The sequence below is a fragment of the Kryptolebias marmoratus genome, linkage group LG3 (assembly GCF_001649575.2).
Source record: "Kryptolebias marmoratus isolate JLee-2015 linkage group LG3, ASM164957v2, whole genome shotgun sequence".
Lineage (NCBI taxonomy): Eukaryota > Metazoa > Chordata > Actinopteri > Cyprinodontiformes > Rivulidae > Kryptolebias > Kryptolebias marmoratus.
Window position 1 is genome coordinate 24614614 of NC_051432.1, and position 25319 is coordinate 24639932.

The 25319-nt window shown below is 40.0% G+C and overlaps 1 protein-coding gene across 1 annotated transcript in view; it reads left to right on the top strand.

The window, feature by feature from the left end:
- xylt1 (xylosyltransferase I) overlaps positions 1-20055 on the top strand; it is an 89637-nt gene extending 69582 nt beyond the window's left edge. Inside the window, exons 8-11 of the mRNA XM_017416903.3 lie at positions 710-975; positions 7485-7683; positions 14180-14513; positions 17619-20055. Of these exons, the coding sequence (XP_017272392.1) occupies positions 710-975; positions 7485-7683; positions 14180-14513; positions 17619-17941 (1122 nt within the window). The 3' untranslated portion in view covers positions 17942-20055. The remainder of the gene's footprint in view (positions 1-709; positions 976-7484; positions 7684-14179; positions 14514-17618) is intronic.
- The last annotated feature ends 5264 nt before the right edge of the window (positions 20056-25319 follow it).

Sequence of the window (25319 nt, forward strand, 5' to 3'; positions counted from 1 at the left end):
CTACGCCTCACGTTAAAACTATTTTCTGTGTTTCCACCACTTTTGTCTTTGGTCCCATTGCAAAATGTCATCACGTTCTATTGTGGTTCCAAAATGTGAAATATAGCACACAAGCCCTGGTTTTTAACCACTGAATTCCATCACAAATCGATTTTTGACATTTTTAAACCAATTCAGAATCGTTCATGCCTGCATCACAATGCATCAAAAAGTAGATTATAGCCCCACAGCTGTCTAAATATATGAGATCATGTCTGCAAACGTACACGGTCAGATTGAAAGGCTTGTTGGACTTGTGTCCTGTCCACAGTTTGTCCCACCTCTCAAACAGTGACTGCTGGAGACGGACACCAGCTCCCCTGTGGCCCTGCACAGAAGAGTGGCATTTAAAATGAGAAAAATCAAACTGAACAGACAGCTATTCTGATTTAATAGATATTCAAATTCACTCCCAAATCTCAAAGGGAAAAAAAAATCCCTATGTCTATCTGCTACCTTCAGCCACCCCTGCTTTACCGCTTATCTGAATTTTCTCTCTTCTCTGCCCACATATCACTTCCACACACATCTCACACATCACATCTGTTCCCCTCACATCCTGTAAAACCACCATTTATTAATCTTCCCTTTTTTTTTCTTCTCTTTATCTCCTTTGTCCCTATCTTGCTCTTCTTTTCCCCACGGCTCTTTCTTCCTCCCGCTTTTGCAGCAAACAGTTCGGCCCACCTTCTTTGCTCGGAAGTTTGAAGCCAGCGTGAACCAGGAGATAGTGAACCAGCTGGATGCCTACCTGTTTGGACCGTTTCCTCAGGAAGCGCCGGGCCTGAACTCGTACTGGGAGAACGTGTACGACGAGCCAGATGGCATCGCCAGCCTGTCGGACACACAGCTCACATACTACCACTCCTTCTCGCGGCTGGGCCTCGCTCGAGCTGCGGCTTCGCTGCAGGGAAACTCAAAGGACCACAGCTGCAGGTTGGTGTTCTGAAGGCTTCTGTGCACAAGAAGCTAAAGACGCAACACACCATCCCCATCAACATTCACACAATAAACAACTTGATTTAGTCTACTTCTGAATTTCTAAGGGGATTCTGTGTTCAGCATTCGCACCTTTCTCACCCTGTTTTTTCTTTTATCGTACGGTTTGCTATCTGTCTACTTCTGCATATTTTAGCTGTTCACATGTCAACACATTCAGCTCATTCTGGAGATAGGTGCTTTGGCTTTTATTTTCTGTAACTATTACACTTTTAAAGATATTTAACTTTACTTACAAATATTTTCTCTGTAGAAATACATAAAGATCTTCATTTCCTTCAAAAATATTGTTCTCTTTCAAATCTGCCTCAGCAGACTTGTTCTGTTTTTGTCTTCTTATTCTGCTTTTAGTATTTAGCTACCATTCTGCTAATTTTAGCTTTTAGATGGCCTTTTCCTACTGTTAGCTTTTAGCCCATATTCTGCTAATTTTAGCTTCTAGCTAGCATTTTGTTGCTTTTATCATTAAACTAGCATTTTGCTCATTTTAGCTTTTAGTTAGCTTTTTGGTACTTTTGTGTTTTAGTTAGCTTTTTGGTGCTTTGATGTAGCCTTTTGAGACTTTTACCTTCTAGCTACAACATTGCTGCTTTTTGCTACTTTAAGCTTTTACTACTTTCAGTTTTAGTTTTATGTTTTTACTACTTTTAGCCTGCATTTTGCTAGTTTGGGGACTTTGCTACATTTATCTCTCTGCTAGAATTTTTCTACTTCCAGCTTTTAGCTAGTATAGTGTTCTGCTTCTTTTTGCTTTAACAACTTTCACTTTGGTTGTTGCAGAAAATGGTATTTCTGCGGTTTCTCCCTCTGTTCGCTCTCATCGTCTCTGCTTTTATTTCCCACCTGCACCTCCACTTTATCCACAGGTGCTCGTCGGCTTGTTTTCCCTCTCAAATGCAGGCAGCCACGCCTGTATTTGCATAAAAAAAAACACAACATATGGCACAGAAAAAGGCCTTTTGTTTTTCTCCTCATGCACTGTCTCAGAAGATCGCATGTCACGGAAACAAGATAACAACGGATAGCTTCAATAAGCAACTGTAATGCTTTTCATTTTGTAACACAATATGACACCGTCAATTTATCCCTGAGATAATGAGCCTTTATGGGTCATAAGAGTGAAAGCTGGCCTGTAGGCTAGGCTATTATTAGTGGAAATGAATGAATTTCAGAGAGCTGTTAACACACTGTATGTGCTTAAATTGGAAAGTAAAAAATTTTCTTTGCCTTCATATTAAATGGGCAAACGGTTCATTTTAGCTTCAAAAATACAACTTTTGACTTTATCAGCTTTTTATTTTTCAGAAGGATGTGCTGTTAAACTATTTTAGTTTTTTCCCCTTTTGTGTATTTAAAGGGATAATTAGGATTTTTACAAAGTGGGGTTTTGTGGAAAGGTGATGGATAAGTAATATCTTACCAGTTGCGTGTAGATTCTTGAACATTAATTTGGAGAAATGAGAGTTTAATTCTGGCTGAATTAACAAGCTTGTGACTACAGTTACAGTTTGAGTGAAGTCACGACCAAAGTGTCACAGCACTTCATACAAACACTAATTTATAAACTTTTAAACTGCCTTTAGTTTCCTTTTATACACCTATTTTGTTCTGATGTTTATACCAAAAGTGCCCCAGGCTGCACTGTAAGTGCTACAGCTAGTTGCTATTTGTGCTTGTAAAATAATCATAGAATGTTATGTAAATTTTATGTTAATGTAATGTTATGTAAATAACCATATTATGTGAAACTGACTAGAAATAGGCAGTGATTTTCACTTTTAAAGTCTTTTTAAAATGTGCAAATACTGTCTGACTGTCTCAACCATCTTTTTGTTTTGTTTTTTTGTTTTTTACACCAGTACCTAATGGTGTCACACCAATTTGTTTCCTAACATTGGCACTATCTGAAGAAAAACTGATTTATTTCTGACAAATTCAAAGATGTTTTCACCTAAAACCTACATCCCTAAAACCTATGGTAATGTGAACATTTATAGCATGAATCACTATAAAGTTTTGGAGATTAAAAGTTCTTTTAAAAACCAAGCCATTAGTTATGAACTTCAAACTGAAGCCTATCAAAAAGCTATTTAAAATATTTCTTCATAATGGACTAAATCTGAACTTTTGCTTTGATGTGATAAAAATTAAACCAACTTTTTCCAACAGGAGTTCGGAGCAGTGAGTCGGTCCGGAAAGCAGCATGAAGGATATTTGTTTTAACAGTATATGGAAACAAACTGATTATATCTGGTGTAGTTTTTGTTGGTAGTCATCCAAACTGCCAATCTATATTGCTCTTCTGGGGAAAGTTTCAGAAATCATTAAGTGAACTGACAGTCAGTGTCACTGACAGCACGCCGCTCGCTCGTGTTGAGCAAATCTAGGCAGCAACACAGAAGCAATCACCACAGCTGGAGTGCACTTTGTGTGAGCCGAAATGATTTCCTCCTCGTAAGCAGAACACGCAGCGCCGGACCCCCTCCCCGCCCCTCCTGCTGCATTGTAAGTGTTCTATAAAATCCTGCAGGTAAAGGCGAGCGATAAAAAGAAGCATGATTATACGGTTTCCATGCGTCATACCTTATAAATCGTCTGTTTACTCCAGCTGCTTCTCGTCAAGTGCTGCATCAGTTAAAACAGAGCAGGAACAATAAAAATGTGTGCTTGTGTGAGGAGAGAAAGTGGGGCTCGGCAGCAGACGACGTGGAACACTTTTAAACTTCTAAAAGGCCAGGAGACATAAATTATTAAGTATTTATCTGTGTAGTCTTAGCTATTCATCTGTTTATAAAGGCAACTTAAGCTCCTAATGTGTTTATCACATCCTGTTTACATACTCTATACACCCACAGTCCTAATTAACAGATTTCTTTTGTTTAATAGTTTATAGTTTTGTTTTTAAAAGAGGTTTTGTTATCTGGCTGACATCCAACATGTTGGATCAAACACGCGTGAAAGTAGAGTTTGAAAGTTGTTCACCGACTCTCAGTTTTTACTGCATCTTAACAGTAAAGAATGGGTTAGAAAAACATGATGTTGGACTCTAACCTAACGTTTGCTCAAGGTTGTGTCTATCCTAAATCAACTTACATTAAAAAGCAGTTTTAAAAAGTGGAATGTGCCCTTTTTACCAGAAAGAAAAAGAAGGCTATAAATGGGCCTTCATGCCAAAGTCCATCCAATCAAGCAGCTTAAAATGTCCTCTGTTACTCGCTAAATAATAAATAATACTTGGCTGAGCTTAATTTTAGACCCCAATATTTTCTGTGGAATATGACGGATTTAAAGTTGTCCCAATGAGATTGTTTTTATTTTGAACATAAGTGATTAAACAGTAAACGGGTTTACTGTAAGGCATGCAGAAGTAAAGTATAGTCACAAAGATTTACCCTGGATGGGATGCTTCATTCATTCACCTGCAGATTAATCCCTCTCCCTGCCCTCCTGAAGGTCATTAGTGGTCTTTGTCAGCCTGGTCTTCATGAGAAAATATTCGGTCACAAGCTTAATGTTGTGAACTGGTGTGAAACTGATTGGGCATCAGACCCAAAGCAGCTTCGTAAGTTCTGGAAAGCTGAGGCGTTCGTCCTGTTTGAAGTTGTGTTTTCTCATTTGACCTAAATGGCTTCCCTTCCCCGTATCAAACCATCAACTCTGTCCAAAATACAAACACCGCTGTCCTCAAAAGAGTGTCCATTTATTCTTCAGATGTAAAGTTGAAGAGCTGAGTCCAAAGATCTGGTTCTCCTGTGTTGAGCCCTGCATCCACGAGGGGTTTTTCAGTTTTTTCTACACAGTCTGGACCAACGAGGATTGGTTAGACCTCTGCACGGGAAAAACTAAACAACCTCTCCACAGACACATCAACTTTTGCATTGTTATTATTTGTTTATTATATATATTAAATACTATTTGTCCATCTTGCAAAAATATTATCATAATTTACAATTATAAAGCTATTAGTAATTTTTAAAAAAGGCTATAAACTTATCTTGCAGTGAAAAAAGCAGTTTTAAAAGTCATTGTTTTATTTTGTCTGTCAGTAGGTGATTATAGCATATGAGAAATTATGAACTGATCAAATATCCATGTAAATGATTATACTTATGCTTATCCAACGCTGTCATCTAATATGGTGGTCTACATTTTCCAGAATTTTATTCGATTTCGAAACGTTGCACACAGAATCCTATCAGTTCTGCCTTTTCTGTGATTTATTCAACTGTAAACTGATCTCAGCATGGGATTTTAAAATAATAATGCCTTTTTCATGATTCCACAAAAGTAGGAACATTAACAATAACCCTTGAGATGTTATTAAATTAGTATCGGATACTATTTTCTGAAGCAAAATTGGGAATCAGCACAAACAGTGTGCTCTGATTGAGCTTAACAAAAATAAGAAGAAATCTTTTGCCTTGTGATTTAGCCACACTCTGGTTTATTAGTGTAATGAGTGAAAATGCAGTTAGTGTGGTGGAATGATGCAAGACCTGCCTGGAGCTGTCTTATTTATGTTTTATTGATTCAGATTTTTACCGATTGAGCCAAGTAATTAAATCGATCAGGTTTTCCTTCAGAGCGTGTCACAGCAAAGCGCTCACTTGGAAATTTATCTTATTTAAGTACTGGCCGTGCACGTCCTGTTTTCTCACATTTGGCGTGTGTGTTGGTGTACGGCCACATATTTTGCATGCATGTAAGCGCTCAGATGTGCTTCCAACAGATGGATGGGCCAACCTCAGTGTGAGGCTGTTGCAAAAGAGGAAAAGAACACAGAGAGTGATTTGGTGCTTTTAGCAGCTTGCTGTGACTTCCTTGAAGAAACTGTGGGTTAAAAGCTTGAATGGAGCCTCTGTGCAGGTTACGCCTCGGCCCCTTCACATACAGGCAGTCACGTCTTTTTTTTGGAAAGATGTGTCAAAGAGGATTGAAAGCTGAGGGAAGGCAAGATGAAAGAAGAAGAGGAGATGAACGGAAAGGAAGAGGCTAAAGGGAAAATATAGGAGAGGAGAAAGACAAAGACACAGAAAAGGAAGCGGCAGAGGGGGGAGCGTGCAATGCAATCCTGTGGGTGTAAATATTTGCTGTTCTGCTTGTCAGGGTAGCGTTTGCCAGAACTGGTTGACTCCTGGTCCTTTAGCTGAATACTGATGAAGCTTTAGGCACAGGGGAGCAATGCCGGTGACACAGTGTGTTTTCTGTTAAGGTGTGTCTAAAAGTAAAGGAAAATGGAAGTTTAGGAAGCACTGGGGTGAGAAATCAGGGTGAGAAAGAGTCAGGGCGTGTGCAGGCAGCAGCTGCTGAGCGTTCCCCAGCGGCGCTCACCCGGGGTACTTTTCTCTTCCTCCAAAAGTCACTCTGGCTGGTTGCCCCAAAGGCTGACCCTCTGCCGCATGAAGCGACAGACAAACAATAAACGGCCGAGGATTCCTTGAAGGAACACACATCTCCTGCCTTCTTTTCATGCCAGAGTTTTAGACTAAGATTGTGTTATGTTGAAAAATGATGGAGTTGTAAACGTATTGGTCACACCTTGAAAATAACCTCATGCACGATCTCATGTGATATTGCCAGATCTTGCATAATCCATTAGTGCTTAAAGTGTGTCTTGTGAATGACTGTCAGCTACTACCACACCAAATTTTAGCTCATTCTTCGTAAAATTGACTGATTTGCGTCGTAAATTTGATTGATTTCAAAGGTTAATTAGTTGTAGATGTACATCCATTGATTACTTTCTGTGAGTTTCATTAAAATTCATTCGATGGTTGTCAGATATTCTGTAACAGACAGATACATGCACGAACACAAAAACACAATCAAAATCATTATTGTCCACTTTTTGCCTTTTGGCAGCGGGCAAGAACAACAAACTAATCAAAGGGGTGGCATTTCATTCAGCCTCATATAACTGAATGCACAGATCAACTTTGTTCAGCTAACTTATGAGATATTTATGAATTCAGTGGAGCATATGACTAACAGAACTATGCGAAGCAACATTTTACATAGAGGAGGCCCTTAAACGTCAAGTGTTCAGCAGCCTCTTATCTTTGATCTGCTGCAGTAGTCATGCAAGAGATATTTAAAGATAAAAAGTGCAGGAACCCAAGTGTGGGCATAACAACCCACAAGCACCTCTTCCTGACAATTATCTGTATTGTCGACATGTCTTTGACCGATTGGATTTCTGTTAAAGGTCACTGAATTAATGTCCACCATGTCACACAATTACAGAGCACACTGACTCCCACTAACCTTTACTGCAAGCACACATTAGCATCCGGCCACATTAGCATGACCAAGGCAGTCCCTGCAGACTTTATCTACATGAATCTTGATACTCTTCTCTTCTTGCAGTTTGCGCCCTCAGTGGGTAGGTTCCGTTGGTATCAGGTTCTCAAATGGGTCCTTACTTTTTCACTGCCGCTCGTTTGCAGGTACTTCCCCATGGGCCACCCGGTGTCGGTGCATCTCTACTTCCACTTCGACCAGTTCCAAGGCTACCTGGTGCAGCACCACACCACCAACCTGGCAACGAGCAAGCTGGAGATCATGGAGACATGGGTGGCACCCAAGAAGAACTTCAGGCTCACCGCACCCCCCAGCAGCACATTCAGCAGGTTGCAGTTTGCAGAGGTGAGTCAGCATTATTGGCTTTTATTTATTTATTTATTTATTTCAGCTTTGATTTTAGAGGGCATATTTGATATAAAAAACCCCAAAAGATCCATGCATGTTTCAGGAAATGAGCTGCATTAAAACACTGAGTAATTAGAGATGAGATATACAGCTCATTGCGACGGTGACCTTATATTCATTTCTATGATGTCCTTGCTGAGACTTACAGCAGCACATCCACAATTAAACTGCTGCCTGTAATGGCCTTGTAAAGTGTAAATTGATTGAATTCGTCAAAGTTTATGGGGTTGAGTGCTTCATGTGCTGCTTATTTGTTGTCTCCTAATATAATGTTTTCTCACCTTCACACTGGGATGCGTCCCTTGATTGTCTTGTTATGTTAATCTTTGTTTGTGTTTACCGCAACGCCTGTTTAGGATACAGCCAGTCAGCTATAATGTGACAGCCAGAGTGTCTTTTAAAAAGAAATTAACTGAGCGGATGTAAATTGACCTTTTCTGTGCCTCAATCTGCGCAGTTTTGTGTGAAGCAGAAATGTCAACAAATTTGTCGGCGAATCTGTTTGCTTTGTTTGAGCCCGCTGACGGCGCTCGTACACCTGCTCTCACCTTGACCCCGTTTCACCTTTCGGAGCGATCCGAGCGAGAACAAAAAAGGGATCCAGACACGCAGCTGTCACTCGGCTGCCTCTCAAAACAATCCTAGTTTGTGTGTTTAGTCTATGAAACCATGAGTGACAGAAAAGTGATGTGAGCTGTGGCTTTTATCTGGATGCTAAGCCCAGGAAAGCATTCGCTGTCTGGCACAGTACAGTGGCTGTCAATCAGTTTGTCCATGTGTCAATCAAAACCAGCAGAAAGAGCTTAAATAAGACAGCACAGCGTTGCTGCAGCGGGTCTGTGCTTTTTGTCGACATAGCAGATATGAACCATATTACGGAAGCGACACACTGGAGTTTGCTAGATAAACCATACGGTTGGTCTAACAATGTGTCCCCTGTCTTCTTTCTGGTTCTTCTTTAGATATAAAAACAGACAGATATGTCTTTCTTTTCCCTACTTCATTACTGCCTTTATCGGCCTTTTTACAGCATGATTTAGAAGAGGAGCACAGTTAAAATTTGTCGTTTTGACATTGAACAGCACAGTATATTACACTCCGCTGTGTAAATCAGTAACAGCAGAACAACGCTGATTTGTACTCATGGTTTCATCCTTGTTCTGCAACATCGTGCAGAATTTATAGACATTCCTCACAGCGATGCTTTCTGATGTCCTTTCATTTGACTTACACGAAATTCTAATGAAACGGTTCACAAAACGCCGCATCAGAAAAAAAAAAACAATAAAAGTGGAGTCATTTTTTTTGTGCTTGAAAGCTTTTGTTTTCATCATTAGTTTCGAACTGGCATAACAGTACAATGTGTTTGGGAATTTTATAGAAAGCTTGTAATTTTGTCCATATTTTTTCAAATTTCAAATCGTAAAAAATTAGACAAAAAGGTCCATTTGACATAATGTGCAGATATGAACTTCAAACACCAGTTTTATGAGGTTCCCAGATTGTTGGGATTTTTCTGGCTGGTAATTTCACAATAAACAAATCTTGTTTGTGGCTCTTAAAATTTCTATTACGCAGCAAATGTCTTTTAAGAGTGTTTAATAAATTTTCCAACCAGTCTGCGACATTAGAGCATTTATATTATATAAACATCCTACAGCGATGTTCTACCAGCACACAGATATTTTGTCTGCTTTTTCTTTTATTTGAGTTAACTTTCCTGTGTATGTCAGCTCATCTTTATTTTATTTTTTATTTATACCCCTGGTTTATCTCATATTCTTGCAGGTTGTGGGCTATCAGGTGAAAACTACAAACACGAAGTAGATCATTTGTTGACGTTTATAAAGCAACACTGAATTCACAGGAAGCAGTAACTGAAGCTGCTGTTGCAAAAACAGAAACTAGCAGACTCTTTTTAATGGTTTTGTTGATCTTTGGAAGAAGAAAAATAACTATAATGAGTTGCTTTATCAGCTTAGACATTTTTTTAATTTTGACAAAACCAGATGCTTTCTGTCTTCATTCTAATCTAGCTGCTAACTACTCTGCAAAAAGGAAACATGCTACTATGTAGGCTATCAACTGAATACTGCAAATACACAGTAGATAATACATTAAAGTGACAGTGAATGAAACAAGCTGGCCCTCACAATGCCACTGTTAGAACTGTACACATAAAATATATATATTAGCTTCATCTAAACCCAGGAATTAGCAAGCCTTGCTCAATGTCAAGCAGTAAGTTTTGCAAGAAATAAATAAGCAGTTGACCATTAGAGGCAACATGAGGGAAAATGGCTGTTGAAGACAGTCTTCAACAGCCATTCTATTAACTCCATCCAAATGTGAAACTCCATGATTGCAACATTTATTGCTTCCTTCAAATTTAAATCTTCTGTGCGGTCTGATTTCTCTGATGTCTCCCCTCCGGCAGCTGGCTTAGAACACCAAAATGTATCTGAACAATCGTGGCCAAAACCAAGCCCTACATGAGTTTGCTGCCAACTATAAGTTTGTTTTATAGGCTCACACACAGTATCTGAAAATTGCCAGTGTTGCACTGTCTTGTCGTCATCTGTCTTTCTGCGTCCATCACTTCGCTGTGTATCTCTGTTAGTGTTCATCCATTTTACCCAGGAGGAAAATAGAAAACCCCCTGGAGAATTGTCTGGTGGTTGCTGTTATTATCTCTCTCTTGCAACTCTAAGTTTATACACCTGCATTTGATTTCCCCTTCCAAAGAAGTGCCACTAATGAGCCTCTTGAGGCGTTTTGTGCCCCGAGATTTTAAACAGGGACCAGACGTAGAGTATGACTGTCCGTGTCCCTGCCGGATCAAACTGACCTGCCTTATTTAATGGAAGTGTCAGACTGTTGGCGCCGGAAAGCTGGTGACGTGGAGAAAAGGTTTGCAGCGGGTGGCCAGGTCAGGAAGAAGAAATGGAAAAGTTTTATGTTTTCTATGAAGCAAGCCTCAGGCTTGAGGAGCAGATGAAACAATTCAATGATAGAGTGAAAAAAAACATAAATGTGAAATAAAATGTACGTCAGAACAAGGGTAAAAAAATGTTTTATACATTTCAATGTTAATTTCTGGTTAGGAATGAGATATTACTGAATTATTGAGTCCAAGAGAGTGAACAATGTGAGTAAACGGAGTGCCAGGCCTGTAGAGAAATTAAGTAATTGACAAAAGTCACAATAAAGTTGCTAGATCAGCATTAGGTTCTCCAAAAAGGCCTGTTCCTCAATACAGAGCTATAAGATTGTAGGACTTAATTGGGTATTGGTCTTAAAGGCAAAGCTTAGTGGGTACATGCAGCAGGAGGCAGTTTAGTGTGGAGGTCATTGTCAGCTATAGGCTGAGGCTGAAGGGCCAGAAGTTAATCTCTGTTTGACCTGATTTTACTCTGGAAGGAGTTCTGTGCTAATTTTCCACCAAACTTTCAACAATTATAATTTAACTCACCCAGTAAACGGTGTTTGGGACTAATAACGTCTAGGTATTTTCAAATAATGCACAATATTATACAGCATATATGACTAATTTGCATGCAACCAGTATTTTTACACTGTTTTTTTATATTTTCTGGAAGTTATGCTGCTCTTTGCCTTTATAACAGTCAGGGAATGAACTGAGCTTCGGTTATCAAGTTTTGTTATGCATTTTAATAAACTGTGTGTTCACAGTAAAGTGTCTGTTAGGAGAAAATGTTGTGAAGTTAAGAGGCCAAGCTGCCCACTCGTCTGGTCTGAAACTGCTTGAGAAATGGAACTGTAGCAGAACCTTCTGTGCAAATTCATCTGTGTGTTGCATTTAATAGATGTTTGTTGCTGAATAAACTGCAGGTAAGATTTAGAGGCAAGTCTCCAGAGTTTCCCCTCTTACCCACGGCATGGGAACACCAAGTCTTTTTCTTGTAACTCTAACTTTAAACATCCGTCTGCTGGATCTCCGTGGAATACAGTGAGATTCCTCCATTAAACCGTGTTACGTTTTCTTTCAGGATTCGTATTTAGATTGTGCCCACGTTGCCTCATGTGAAGAGCTAGAAATGGCAGACAAAAACAGTTGATTGGTTGTTAAATTGCTGGAAAAAAAATAAAGCTTCGAGCATCTGGAACCACGGAGGTCTCACTTTAGATGAAAGCGAGGTGTCTTTAACGAGAGGCCAAGAATTTCCGTCTTTCGCTGTTGGTCTCATTAATGCAGAGTAATGTCTATTTTTACTGCGCATCGCAATCTCAGTTCTCAGAGGATGTAATACGGAGTCGGTTCCAGTCAGCCATTGATCCTCCATCAGGATGAGGCTGTGTTAATCAGCTACCATTGTCAGGACAAGCGCTTCCCAAAGCCGCCGTTCCTCTCACATTTCTGCCAACATCCCAGACACCTTTTACTGTCAGTGTGTGTGTGTGTGTGTGTGTTTCTGCCTTCTCTATCACTCTGCCTCACTCATCAGCCTCGTGGCTCCATGTCTCATTTTCCATACTGCACATTTTTGTAATTAAACACACGAAACGATCACTTCCCTTCGGTTCGTCTTGACCAGAAAGCAGACTTTTTCTACCTCACTGACGCCGGGATTTGTTCTTCCTTCTATTTCATCATTTAGTTTTAATTTACAAATCTTCGAAGAGCAGTTGTCAAACCTCAAGCTTAAAAGACACCAATAACCTCCAAACATGTGTAACTATATAAAAACGTGGGCATAATAAGCTTGAAGTGGCTCATTGTTCCTCAGGCAGTCTTCCATTGCTATGCAAGCTGTCAGCTAGTTTCATGTTCTACAGCCCGAGGCACTTTATGTCTCTAATTCAACTAAGATATGTTTTACTCACTGATACTGTCTGTTCAATTTTTATACTCACTTTATTTATCTTAAAATTGTCACAGAGAATGCAGCTTTCTCAGTCTTTGATGGAAGCGTTGAAAGCCTATTTTTATGAAGCTCTTCTCCCTAGACTCCCATTTTTTCATCCTGTCAGAAAGCTGTTATCTCTGTGTCTGAATGTACTCAGTGTCTTCCACTTCTCTGGCATTTTTTTTCTCTCACTGATGTTAGGTTGTAATTTTGTCCAGTGTGGAGACTGTTAGGGACAAACATTTCTCACAGTGGATACTGGTGTTCATTGCCTCCTGCCACTCTCATTCGATGACTATAAAATGTGTTCAGAGAGCAAACAGGCAACATCTGAGCCTCACACCTTGGGGATACGATTGCTATGTCTTTTTTTTCTGGCTTCTAATCTGAGGTATTGCAGCTACAGCAGATAAATATGCTCAAATGTGAAAGTAGAAAAAAAAACCTAGCTTGTCAATTTGTGTCCAGTTTATTCTAACTGAAAATGCCCGTGGTGAGGGATGGATTGGAGTGTGGTACTGTTTATTAAAATATATATGTTAGGGTTTACTCTTCATGATAAGACAGGATACAGATATGTGTCAACCTAATACTGTGCTTAGGAAGTGAGTCAATGTCAGTTTAGTTTATTATTTACATACAGGGGAAATTCAAACAAATACAATAAAATAAGCTAAAAAAAAAAACAAAATGAACAAGGAAAGCCTAGAATATAAAAAATCTGAGGGGACTCAGACAACCCAAATTAAAAGCCGATGCAAAGACGAGATTGAAACGACTGTAGTGTCCAGTCCTGGTCCTGGAGGGCCTCTATCCTGCAGGTTTTAGGTGTTTCTCTGCCGTGACACACCTGAAGACCTGCTGAGGAGCAGAGACACATCTCAAACCTGCAGGATAGAGGCCCTCCAGGACCAGGACTGGACACCACTGGTATTGACTCTGCAGTGAGATCATCAAGGGGCCGGTTGTTGAGGGACCCTCTGCTGCACCAAGAGCATCTGGCTGGATGAACTCTGTGATATTTTAGAGTTTTAAAAGTCAAACAGTTCGTTTAAATAGTTTGGTGTCAAGAATCTTGAAAACAGGCAGGCAGTCAGTGTAAACCTGCTAAAACTGGAGTGATGTGGTCACGTCTTCTAAAACTTGTTTTTTTTATTTTTCTATAATTTATATTTACCACCATTTAAAAAAAATCATTTTTTTTTATTTTTGGTTTAATTGAAACTATTGATTGTGTGTTTATATTAGAGTGTTTACAGTAAAAACCTACATTTTTTTCCAAATCAGCAGCAGATTACTGAGGTCTCTCGTGTTTGTACATAAAACTTTACTTCAACACACTTTACTACAAATATTACAAGTAGTTTACTCTAAATTGTATTTGCTCTGTGAAAACTTCCACACTCAAGATGTGCTGCTTGGTAGCTAAGATGCATTCATGGACCAAGAAAAATAAAAATGATTGTATTTAGTTCGGATGCATTTTTTATTGTCCCACTGGCTCAAGACATGGATCAATAAAAACTTCTTTTTTTTTCTCTCTTCCTCTTTACTTTCTGTGTCAGATCGGCACGGAGTGGGATGCTAAAGAACGCATGTTCAGAAACATCGGCGGCCTGATGGGTCCCATGGATGAGACGGTGGGCATGCAGAAGTGGAATAAAGGGCCGAACGTCACGGTCACCGTCGTTTGGATCGACCCTACCAACGTCATCGCTGCGACCTACGACATCCTGATTGACGGGAGCGCAGAGTTCACACACTACCGCCCACCACTCAACCAGCCTCTGCGCCCTGGTGTGTGGAGCGTCCGCATCCTGCACAACTGGAGCCCTGTGGCCGAGATCCGCTTCCTCATCGTGCCCCTGGCTTATAACAAGCACCAGCCCATCAGACAAGGTGAGGAACAGCTTCAGACAGCATCTGTAGTTCTAACCAAGCCTTTTTTTTAACCAGCGCTAGTTGTTTGTTTCAGCTTCTGGGTAACACAGAATTATTATTGATTGGGTTATTTGCACAAACAGTCTTGCTGAACTTAAAAAAAAACACTCCGGTCACTGTGGTGACATTTTTTCAAGTCAGGGTTCTGATTAATTTCCTCTAATGAGTTTATAAACTCAACTTTTTTCACATCACTATGAGGAATCTAACTATCAGAAATTGGCTCCGATGTTTATTGTTTAATTTCCCACTGATACTAACCGTGTCACAGACTGGCGCTTTATTGACCATGAAGTAATGATTGCTGATTTCCAAATGTCTGCAGAGCCACACAGGCACAGCGCAGCCGTGCATTCGCAGCGATGCCCTTTCTGCTCAAGCCTCTGGGCCTCAGCAGACCCTGGTTATTTGTCATCAAGTCACCCCTAATAACCCAGCGAGCTGCTCATACATACTAAACAGAGTGTTAAACAACAGTGCACTTAGCCCTCTAAAAACAATGACACAGTTAAATCAATCAGTCAGCACGGATAAGGGACAGGACGACAGAGCTCTAATCCGTAAACAGACGGTTTGCTCTGAAAGTCGCACGAGACGCCGGCTTCAGCGTGATCGTGTCTGTCTCACTTTAATAATCTCCCTGAGCTGGTTTAATGGTGAAGAGAAACAACAAATAAAGTTAAAGCCTTCGTTCCTAATATGAGCCTCAGCGGAGCTGTTGTGCATCAACATAAGTTACATATAAATCACAGGCGCTTGGTTAGGTTTGTTCTGGCTTTACTGATGAAAATGATTTATTAATATTAAGTATTTGTTTTACATAATTAAATGTTCTGCTGCAGTTATAGGCAATAAAACTTTACAGTGTTCCAAAAAGAAGTAATTATCACAAAATAACAAACAAGATTAGAAAAATACCCAAAGATTTTTTGAAGAGTTTAGCTAACTGTGAGCACATCCCATTGGCGTATCCTTAATATAATATTTAATGATGTTTGATGAACTCACGTAACCGTTGAAGATGTGTTTATCAGTTTTTAAGTAATCTGTATTGACTTGGGGAGCCGGTCTTAGACACCAGAAGGCGGGTTGAAACCCGATTCTGTCTCAGGTGTCGGGTCTGGAGGAACCGTGAACTTTCCCTGCAGCCAGCTGCTCGGAGGCAAAGGCGGAGTCCCAGCATGCGATAAACAGACAAACATTCTGTTGGTCGGAGCACTCAGAATCTGTTGACGAATGTTTGCTCTCCCCCATCGACAAGTGTAATAAACTTTTACTCCTAAGAAGATTCTCAGTTTGAGTCTGGATTCATTTTTTTTCCACGACCCACCATCAGAAACGGCACACGAGATGCATTAATTCAATCCTCTGGTTTTTGGGTGATGGCTTTCCTGATTTTTTTATTTGTTTTTTGCAATTCACTTCTGCATACTTTGTGCTATTTTACCCATTCAGAAGATGGGTGCTATGACTTTTGTTTTTCACAACTTTTGCTCTTTTCAAAATATTTACCTTTATAAAGAAATATTCTCTCCACTGAAATATTTTGAGATCTCTTGAATTCCTTCAAAACATTGATCTGCTTGTTGTGTTTGTGTCTTCTTTTGCAACTTTTACCTTTTAACTAGGCCTTTGCTGCTTTTACGTTTAGCTAGGTTTTTGTATTTTTTAGATTCAAGCTATCCTTTTGCTACTTTTGGCTTTTAACAAACTTTTTGCAGCTATTAGCTAGGGTATTTTTATTTTTTGCTTTTAGCTAGCATTTTGTTCCTTTTAGCTTTTAGCTAGTCTAGAGTTCTGCTTCTTTTTGCTTTAACAGTTTAGCTTCAGCAGATTCAGCAAAGCCATCCATCCCTCAGCGTTGGCCCTGAATTTGGACTGAAAATGCCGTTTCTGTTGTTATTTGTGTTTCAGTTGAGATGATCGAAAACGACGGTTCTGTGTGAGCTTGGCTTGCAGCACGAGTGTTGTAATGTCTTTGGTCTTTTCATCTCTCTGCCTGTAATTCACGGCTGTGTTTGGCTCCAGGTGTCCCTCCTACTCTCAGTGCTGCTAAAACTTTATGATGTGGCAACAGCAAACACATGCATGACTTTATATCCCACAGTGGTACCACAAAGCCCGCCAAACGTTGTTCCGACTGGTGGAGAACCTCATGTCTGGCTGCATCGTTCTGTCACCAGCGTGTGAGGAAACGCTGATGTCTGCAAACATCTGGGTGGGAGGGAGTGATTTCGCTCCACAGTGGTGCTTTAAAAGGATGGCTGGCATCCCGGTTAGAAGACCAGTGAGGAATTTAAAGCTTCACTGCAGCTCAGGGGGGGTGGGGGGGTGGGGGGTGCTTTAAGGAGGCTGTGTCTCTGATCCCATCTTCCTTCTAAGGCTTCACTGTCAGGGGAAAAAGGAATGAAGACACACCTGGAATTTCTCCAGCGGAAACTCTCAGAGAATAATAACTGGACACAAAAAAGGCTATAACTCAATCATTTTTCTGCAGATATTGAGCGAAAGCCTGGTGTGGTAGTAGCTGAGAGTCTTTGGTATGCAAAGAAGCAGGAGGTATTGATTTCTTTTATTAAATTTCACTGACCTGACAGGCTGCCAGAGGCGTCAGAGGCAAAAAATCTATCCAAGCAAATCAGCAGGTAGTTTCAATTTAAAGGCAATTAAAAAAAAAAAAAGAAACGAGAGACATTCTGAGCTCTAAATGACTGCTGAAATTGGCTGAAGTTAAAATTGGGTTGAACACCAGCTAAAAGCCAAAACTGTCACAATGTTAGCTAAAAACTAAAGGTAGCAGAATGGTAGCTAAAAGAGTCAGTATGTGGAAGCAGCGCATTTCTATGGGAAAGTATAAAAGTTACAAACAAACCAGAAGTCATAGCACCCATCTCCTGAATGAGCTGAACATTTTCATACAGAACGGCTAAAAAAGCAGAAAGTATGCAGAAGTAATTAAACTGCAACAAAATCAGAATCAGCATTTACACAATTATTTATCTGATCTCTCTGCAGTCCGATCAGTCTGTTTGACCACTGTCTGTCCCCTGTCTGTGTCTCCAGAGGACACGTTGAAGCTCCACAACGGGCCGCTGAAGAACAGCTACATGGAGCAGAGTTTTCACGGTCTGAACCCGGTTCTCAACATCCCCGTCAGCCTGGCTTATGTGGAGCAAGCCAAGAGGAACGCCGCCCTGACCGGCCCGGAGCTGGAGCGCTGGGTGGACGGCCTGGTGGCTGAGCTGTGGGAGGCGGCCGATGTCTGCGCTGTCGGACCCACAGCCTGTCCGGTCCTGCAGGCCTGCGCCAGGAGTCCCTGGAGCTCCATGAGCCCAGATCCCAAATCCCAGCTCGGAGCGCCTCGCGCTGACGGTCGCATCAGGTAGCACCGAGGCCTCCAGCTGGACAGGAGGTCATGGCACTGTTTGTTTTATTTATTTTAGAGCTTTCTTGCAAGTAGGGGAGGGGTCCCCTCTGTCCCCTGTGACTTTTAGGGAGGAGACGTTAGTAAGGCAGACCTAACAGAAAGAAACGAAGAATGCCTTTTTTTATCCTCCCTCAGAGTTCATTCTTATAAGGAATTTTGCTGGCTTTACCGTTTAAGTTTCTCCATTTATTTATTTATTTATTTCTGTTTATGGCCGAGTTTTATTGCGATCAGGTGTTGGGGGTCGCCATGCGCGGGACACCGTCGCCGTTTGGATAGTCAGCACTACTTGTAGACCAGCTACTGCTGCAAAAAGGCCTCAGTCGTGTTAATAGTCGGGTCCTGAATTAAATGTGCCTCCGTAAGGTTTATGTCAACGAGAAAATGTAACCATCTGTTTATTACGTACCACCTAAACAGAGAAGAAATCTCATTTAAAACAACTCAAAGACAGACGCACCAAAAGCCAATTATAGTTATTAGGAAACCAATTTACTGCTGTTTAAGATTTAAAGAAATAAGTCATAAATTTCTGCAGACTAGTGCCTGATTCGGTTGTTGAGCAGCTTGAGTGACCCGCTGCAGTTGTCAGATTAGTTGATAAGGAAAAGTTTTCAGATAATTGGATAAATAAGAGAAAAGAGAAAGAAATGACATGTAGACATTTTAGTGTTGATTCATAAAGAAAACCTTTGTAGTTATTTGGACTGTAGTGTTTTCAGATTTAACATTTACATAGAGTAGATTTTTTTTTAATAACACTCAGATGTTGAAACAAGCAGCAGACAAGGATAGAACAGATTTGTCTTGTTTTTTTGTTTTTTATACATACAGTATATATATATATATATATATATAATTAACCTGCCTACATAATTATACGAAACGTCTCAAAAATTGTGGAAATGCTGGAGGAGAATTGTTATTTATTTCTAAGTTTATATTAATACTGCTATTTTTAGTCAGTGACTAAATAACTGCAACGCTGCCTTGGCAGCATGATAAATATTTTTTTGTAAAAGAAAGCCGCCTTTATTTACAAAGGCCAAAACCCCAACACCCCAAACGGATTCTGTACCTTTTTCTGGCCCGCACCTGTTGTGTGTTAGTCCTTGTTGTCCCGTCTGAATAGATCTTCTCGTCCTGGTTTCTCACGCGGCTGTTTGCCAAGTGAAACACACACAAAACAAAAAACAAAAAAAATGAACGATGAGGTGAAGAGGTGAAGAGGTCGGCTAACCTCACGACCTCACCAAACAGAGAAGATGAACACAAACACATCTTCACAAGCAAACACACTGGACAAAGTCTGGAGCGAAGGAGAAACTGGGCTCTTTTTTTTGGTGTTTTCTGTCAGTTTCAGAATGGTCAGTGGTTGTGATATTCATGCTGTGACAATAATGTACAATTTAAGTGAATATTATATTGTATCTCGAGTGCAGAACGAATAATTTACTGAAATAGTCTCTTTTCTCGACATCAAGACAATCCCCGGACATCTGACACGACTTAATTATATTTTGGGGCCGGCAGCAAATCCTGAAACAAGAAGTTTGCGCACATGTTTGTTTTACCTTGAAATAAGTTTCATCTGAGGCCAATTAGGTTTCCAATCTGTGACTGTCAACATTGTTTAGTCATCACACGAGCTAAATGAGTGGTTTTGCACAAGCTAATGAAGAGACATTACTGTTCATTAATGTCAGGTTCACCTTGCCTCTCTGTCAGATGTGAGTGTTATTACTGCTATCTCTCTCTCTTCCTTTCAGATCTTCACTGTTTCTGGTGTTAAACTGTAAAAGACAGCATTGTTGCTCTGAACAATTACTTATTATGATGTAAGCTCGATGGCAGTTTTGGAAAAAGATGAATAAAGTAAATGTAACTAAATGTGAAAGTCATATTTTGTAACAAAATTAATAACAAACGAAGATGTACATAGGTATTTTCTATTGAAATATTGTTTAGAAATGTAAATACAAATGTGGTAAAACGACACTGAATTATTCAGAGTTTTTAAAGTGTCAGAAACTGGACAAAAAAAAAAAAAGAAGTGAATTCCCGCTGTTTGTTGATCAGAAAACCCGACCTGCTTCAGTATTTCAGACAGCTGTGACCGCGACCGTTTCCTCTTCGTGTCTCAGAGAAAATCAGATTGTTGTTGTTCCTGCTGGAATGTATCGTTGAGCAACTGTTGCACAAATTTCTCTGACTGATGTTGTTCCCCGTTTTGTTTCGTTTCTATTCAGAGAGGCTCCATGTGCCTTAGCTGACTTTTAGAACCTTCTCTGTCCATCGAAAGGAAATTTTCTTTTATTTCTTTTGATCCTCTGTGAGACTGTCGAGTCATTCATCAGCGCTCCGACTCAGAAACGATGTCTGCTGTTGTATATATCATCAGGCCTTCTGTTTTTATCAGCTTTTATCTCTTTTTTTTCTTTACTTTCCAGGATTTCTTTTATTGAACTGTCTTGTTTTACTTTTCACTGACTGCTTTTTGGAAATAAAACTCTTTGAAAGAAAAAAAAAACAGCTCATGTGGCTTTGAATGAAGACGTTGTGGCGCCTTAACTTCCTAAAAAGGAGGTTTGAGGTCAATTCAGTTGATTCATATGGCACCAATTTTACAACAAACGTCATCTCAGGGCACTATAGAAAAGAAAAAACAGCTTTAATTGAGTCCAAAACAGATCCAGATTCAAATCCACTGACATCAATTCAGTGTAATTATAATGAATAAATCCACATACAGTACATTATGAAATTTAAAGTTGTTTATCCAAGGAAGGCAGCAGAATGTGTCGACTCTTCTTTTTGTCACAATCCCCCATCCAGAGCAGCGAGTTGGTGACAGTGGAGAGGAATGACTTAACAAGAAGAAGAAACCTCCAGCAGGACCAGAACCAGGCTCAGGATGATCGACCATCTGCCGCAACCAGCTGAGGTTTGAGAGGGCAGGAAAGATACACAGAAGGATTAGTCCGGGTGTGGTTTCTATGGGAAGAAAAACTGTTTAATGGCAGCAATGATTACATGTAAAAACATGAAGCATTAAGAGATTAAAGACAGCAGCAAAGAGAGGAAATATGGTCAGTTTGTCCTCCTGCAGAACTAAGGGAGAGCTCAGGAAACCCAAACCAACCCTAACTACAGGATTTATCAATCAGGGAAGTCTTAAAAGCAGACAGGGTGTCAGCCTCATGGACAGAAACTGGAAGTTGGATCAACATGAAAGCTCTGCATCCCGTTCTGCTTTTAGAAACTACAGGAACCACAAGTAAACCTGCAGACTGAGGGCGAAGTGCTCTGTTAGGAAAATACAATAAGATCTTTAAGATGGAGCCTGGTCATTCAGAGCTTTGTATGTTAGAAGTTAAGATTTTAAACTCGATTCTGAATTTGACTTGGAGCCTGTTTTTATGTTCTTCTCTGCCTGCGAGAGGATGGATGGATGGATGGATGGATGGATGCATGGATGGATGCATAGATGGATGGATGGATGGATGGATGGATGGATGGATGGATGGATGGATGGATGGATGGATGGATGGATCGACTCTACTTCTGCTTTTTAAAACATAACTTTAGAGTTGTAGTCTTCTTTACAAGGTAAAAAGAATTAGCAGAATATTCGTATTCACATACAAGTGTTATTGCACTTTATTTTTATTTTATCATCATTTCATTGATGTAAAAGATGTTTTTTTATGACGTAAATGAACACATTATGAAATGAATCATTCTGAATCAAACTGTCTACACAAACCTGAGGTTAAATATTCAGTTTTTATTGTAAAACCTTGACTTTTGATTTTCTTTGTCAGCATAAGAAGTCTTAAAAATGGGAATCTGGTTTTAACAGTCGATCAAAAGACTGTAGGATGAACAAATCAACTCCTGTATTCAGATTAACAGATTTTATTGTTCATAACTACAAAGGGCTGAGTCTTCTTCGTTGGTGTCCAGCTATCAGCAGTAACTGTGACCCTCTGTCAGCTCCGGCGTCTCAGACAGGTCGGCCTTTTTTTATACACCTCATGTAATCCTGTGACAATAGTGGCTCAAGAGATCAGCTCATAGGTTGAGGCACTGGAGTTGATCCAGATTATGTTGCGCGGACCTCCGTCCTGCACCGGCTGCTGTGGATTTCCACCGTGAGGCTGTTTGAAACAGTTTGTTGTGAAGTGAATTATAATTTAAAGAATGTGCGATGAAGAATCAGGAGCCCTCCTCCTGTGCATGAAAACGGTTTGGCTCCCTTCGAAGCTGAGAGCAAGAGCCTCTTCAGATAACTGAGAACCACAAAGTTGCTACTTTGCAAAGTTTGGATTTAAGAACTCTCAGCGGAATAAAATTAATTGATAGGTTTAATCTGAATTAAGTTTTTGCTCCAATAAAAAATACAATGTGACCAACAGTCGACACTTTGAAGACCAATTTAAAGACTCAATTAGCATCAAACCAGACACCTTTTATTTTTATTCTGTTCTGCATTCAGTTGTGTTTTATTATTGTGCTTTGTCTATTTGTGTTTTTTATTGTATCTTTTACAGTATTTGCATAATTTCAGACCTTTAATGTGTCGAGCCTTTTGGGTTAGCATCTGTTGTTTTTAAATGACTCAATCTGACTCAGGGAAACGGCTCCAAATCATTTCTGCTAATTTTCTGCCTTTCGGTGGGTCGGTTTGCAGAGGCAGCAGGTCCACGAGGGAAGCCCAGACCTTCTTGATCCCAGTGACACTCTTCAGCTCATCCTGGAGGATCCTGAGGTGTTCCCAGGCGTGAGAGGATAAATAATCCCTCCATCGAATTCTGGGTCTGTCCCAGAGTTTACTCTAAGGGAGGGAAGCATTTTACCAGATATCTGAAGCACCTGAGCAGCAGATTCACTCCAATCACTGGATTGGAGGAAACCTTCTCTCTAAGGCTGAGCCCAGATACCCTACAGAGGATGCTCATTCTTGTATCTGGTATCTTGTTTTGACCATAGATCGTAAATCAAGAGCTTTGCCTTTCGGCTGAGCTCCTTCTTCACGACGACACTCTGGAGCAACACCTTCTTTTTTGACGAGGCTTCAATCTGTCCATCCATCCCTCCTGTTATCATTTGTCAACAAGACTCTCAGATACTTGAACTCCTCCACTTGAGGCAGAGATTCACCCCTGACCCAGAGGAGATTTCTGTCCTAATCTCATGAAATAGTCAGTATTTCTCCCCCATTGGGTTTATTATAATCATATCTCAGATATCAATGTTGCGTATGGTTGTTCTGAAAATTACTTCACAGAACATTATATTCAATCCATACATAAACAGTTCAGGTTTCACTGAAGCTTCTCTTCCTTGTCTTCAGATGGTCACAGATCCAGAAAGCTCAAGAAAAACAAAAAACAAACAAAGAAAGAATTCACTTCAGCTCTGTGTGTAACATATTTACAGTTTATGAGAACCACACACAGCCTGAGTTTTGTCACGTGAGGTGTTTACATTTTGGAAAATTCTGCATCCAAATTTTTCTCCTCTTCATCTGACTTCTCCTACAACCTGAATCATTTGTAGGCTAGAATGGTTTTCTTTATTTTACCATCTTAAATTGAGCGGGATTAACATGTAAGGAGCGCAGTTTCTTAAAAACATGATAATTATGTCTCAGATGCATTGAGATCCATTTATCCTGTTAGCTTTGATGACCCTGGAGTTAACACGTTAAAGATGCTCACAGCATGCTGAAATGATTTAAGGAAATTAAAATAAAGACCACAAGTGTATTCTCCACTCAGTCTGAGGTTGAACTGTAAACTACAGAAACATCAAGCTGCTCACATGTGTTAAATCAGCCTCGGGAACTTTTTCACCCAATATGACCCTTTAATGTGCAGCTAAATTCAAAGCATCTCAGTTCATTATTGGGACTGGTTTGTTTCCTACAACGATGATCCACTGAAAGTTTGATAACCTCCTGGGAATAATATCATTTTGCAAAGACAAAAATAAAACTCGGCTGCAGATGATATAATATGCTTCTATCTGTAATGCAAAACAAAAACTAAAAAGGAGGATTTTTGCAACTTTAGGTCATTTCGTCTTGAATAATCAAAAACTGTAAGTTGAAGCTGTCAGATCAAAGCAAATTTTAATAAAAGCAACAGTATTCTGTGAAGGAATGCATATCGCCCACAGCCTGTCATGAGTTTTAAACTAAAATAATCTCGGAGCTGTAGGCGTTTTGGTCAAACACTGAAACAGTTGTCTCATGCAATAATGTAATCTGTCATGCTCAGAGGCTTGTGAATGACTCTCAGCTACTACCAACAGTTTGTATGTGCAGAACCGAAAGTCTCCACGACCAGAACGAGAGCTAAACACATGTCAGAGAGCGTTTAGTTTCATCTCATTTCCTGCTTCAAACCTGCAGCTGGAGGCCGGAGGAGATCGCAAAATTTAAATATCCAACCTCTTAAATAAGTAACACTTTTACCTGTTTCTTCTTACCCTCATCTCGCTTTAAGCGTCTGAAAATAAAAAGTAGAAACCTGCCAACAAAGCGGTGATGTGTGAGCGTCCGTCCTCTGCAGGCTCTCTGACACAAAGCAGCTCTGCAGAGTGTCTGACAGGCGCTAATCAAAGAAACATGACGGATGCCATCTACTGTCCCCTGAGACAGATTGGGTCCACTGGGACATGCAGACTAATTGGACCAGGCTTTCACTGCTGTACATAAATGTATGTTGTCCAAAAAAAAAAAAAAGAAAAGTTGATAAGTCACAGAAAAATAAGAAGAATTTGCATAAACTACTGATTAAGCCACATTGAAAGTGCTTTTGCTGCTGAATGAGTAGCAGCAGGATGGAGAGAATCATCTTTGATCAACTAAAAGCCATGCTGGTGATATGGAGAGGAAATGACTGAGATTATTAGCAGAGACACACTTTGATTATCATTTTCAGCTTTTAATACTGACACCAACACGCTGCTCGATTAATTAGCCTCTTTTTATCAGGAGTGATTGTAATAACAGGAGTAGCATCTTTCTCTCTGCTGTAACATCTGCTCATGGAGAGAGGAAGAGGCTTTAACAGAAAGGGAAAGTTTGAAGTCACATTATACTATAAAGAGTGACTTTAGTGTATCGTTATTCCTTAATTACCCCTAAATGATAATACATAATACACATAATTCCCTGAAGGACTTCAGTGCAGTTCATGTTGGTATAAAGTGAAATTTAGTCCTAATTAAGAAAGAAATGTGATTCTCTCAGGTTGAAGAGTGATATTATTGGTGTTTCTCCTCAGAGCCAACAAATTATCAAACTAATTAACCAACTGAGTAACGAA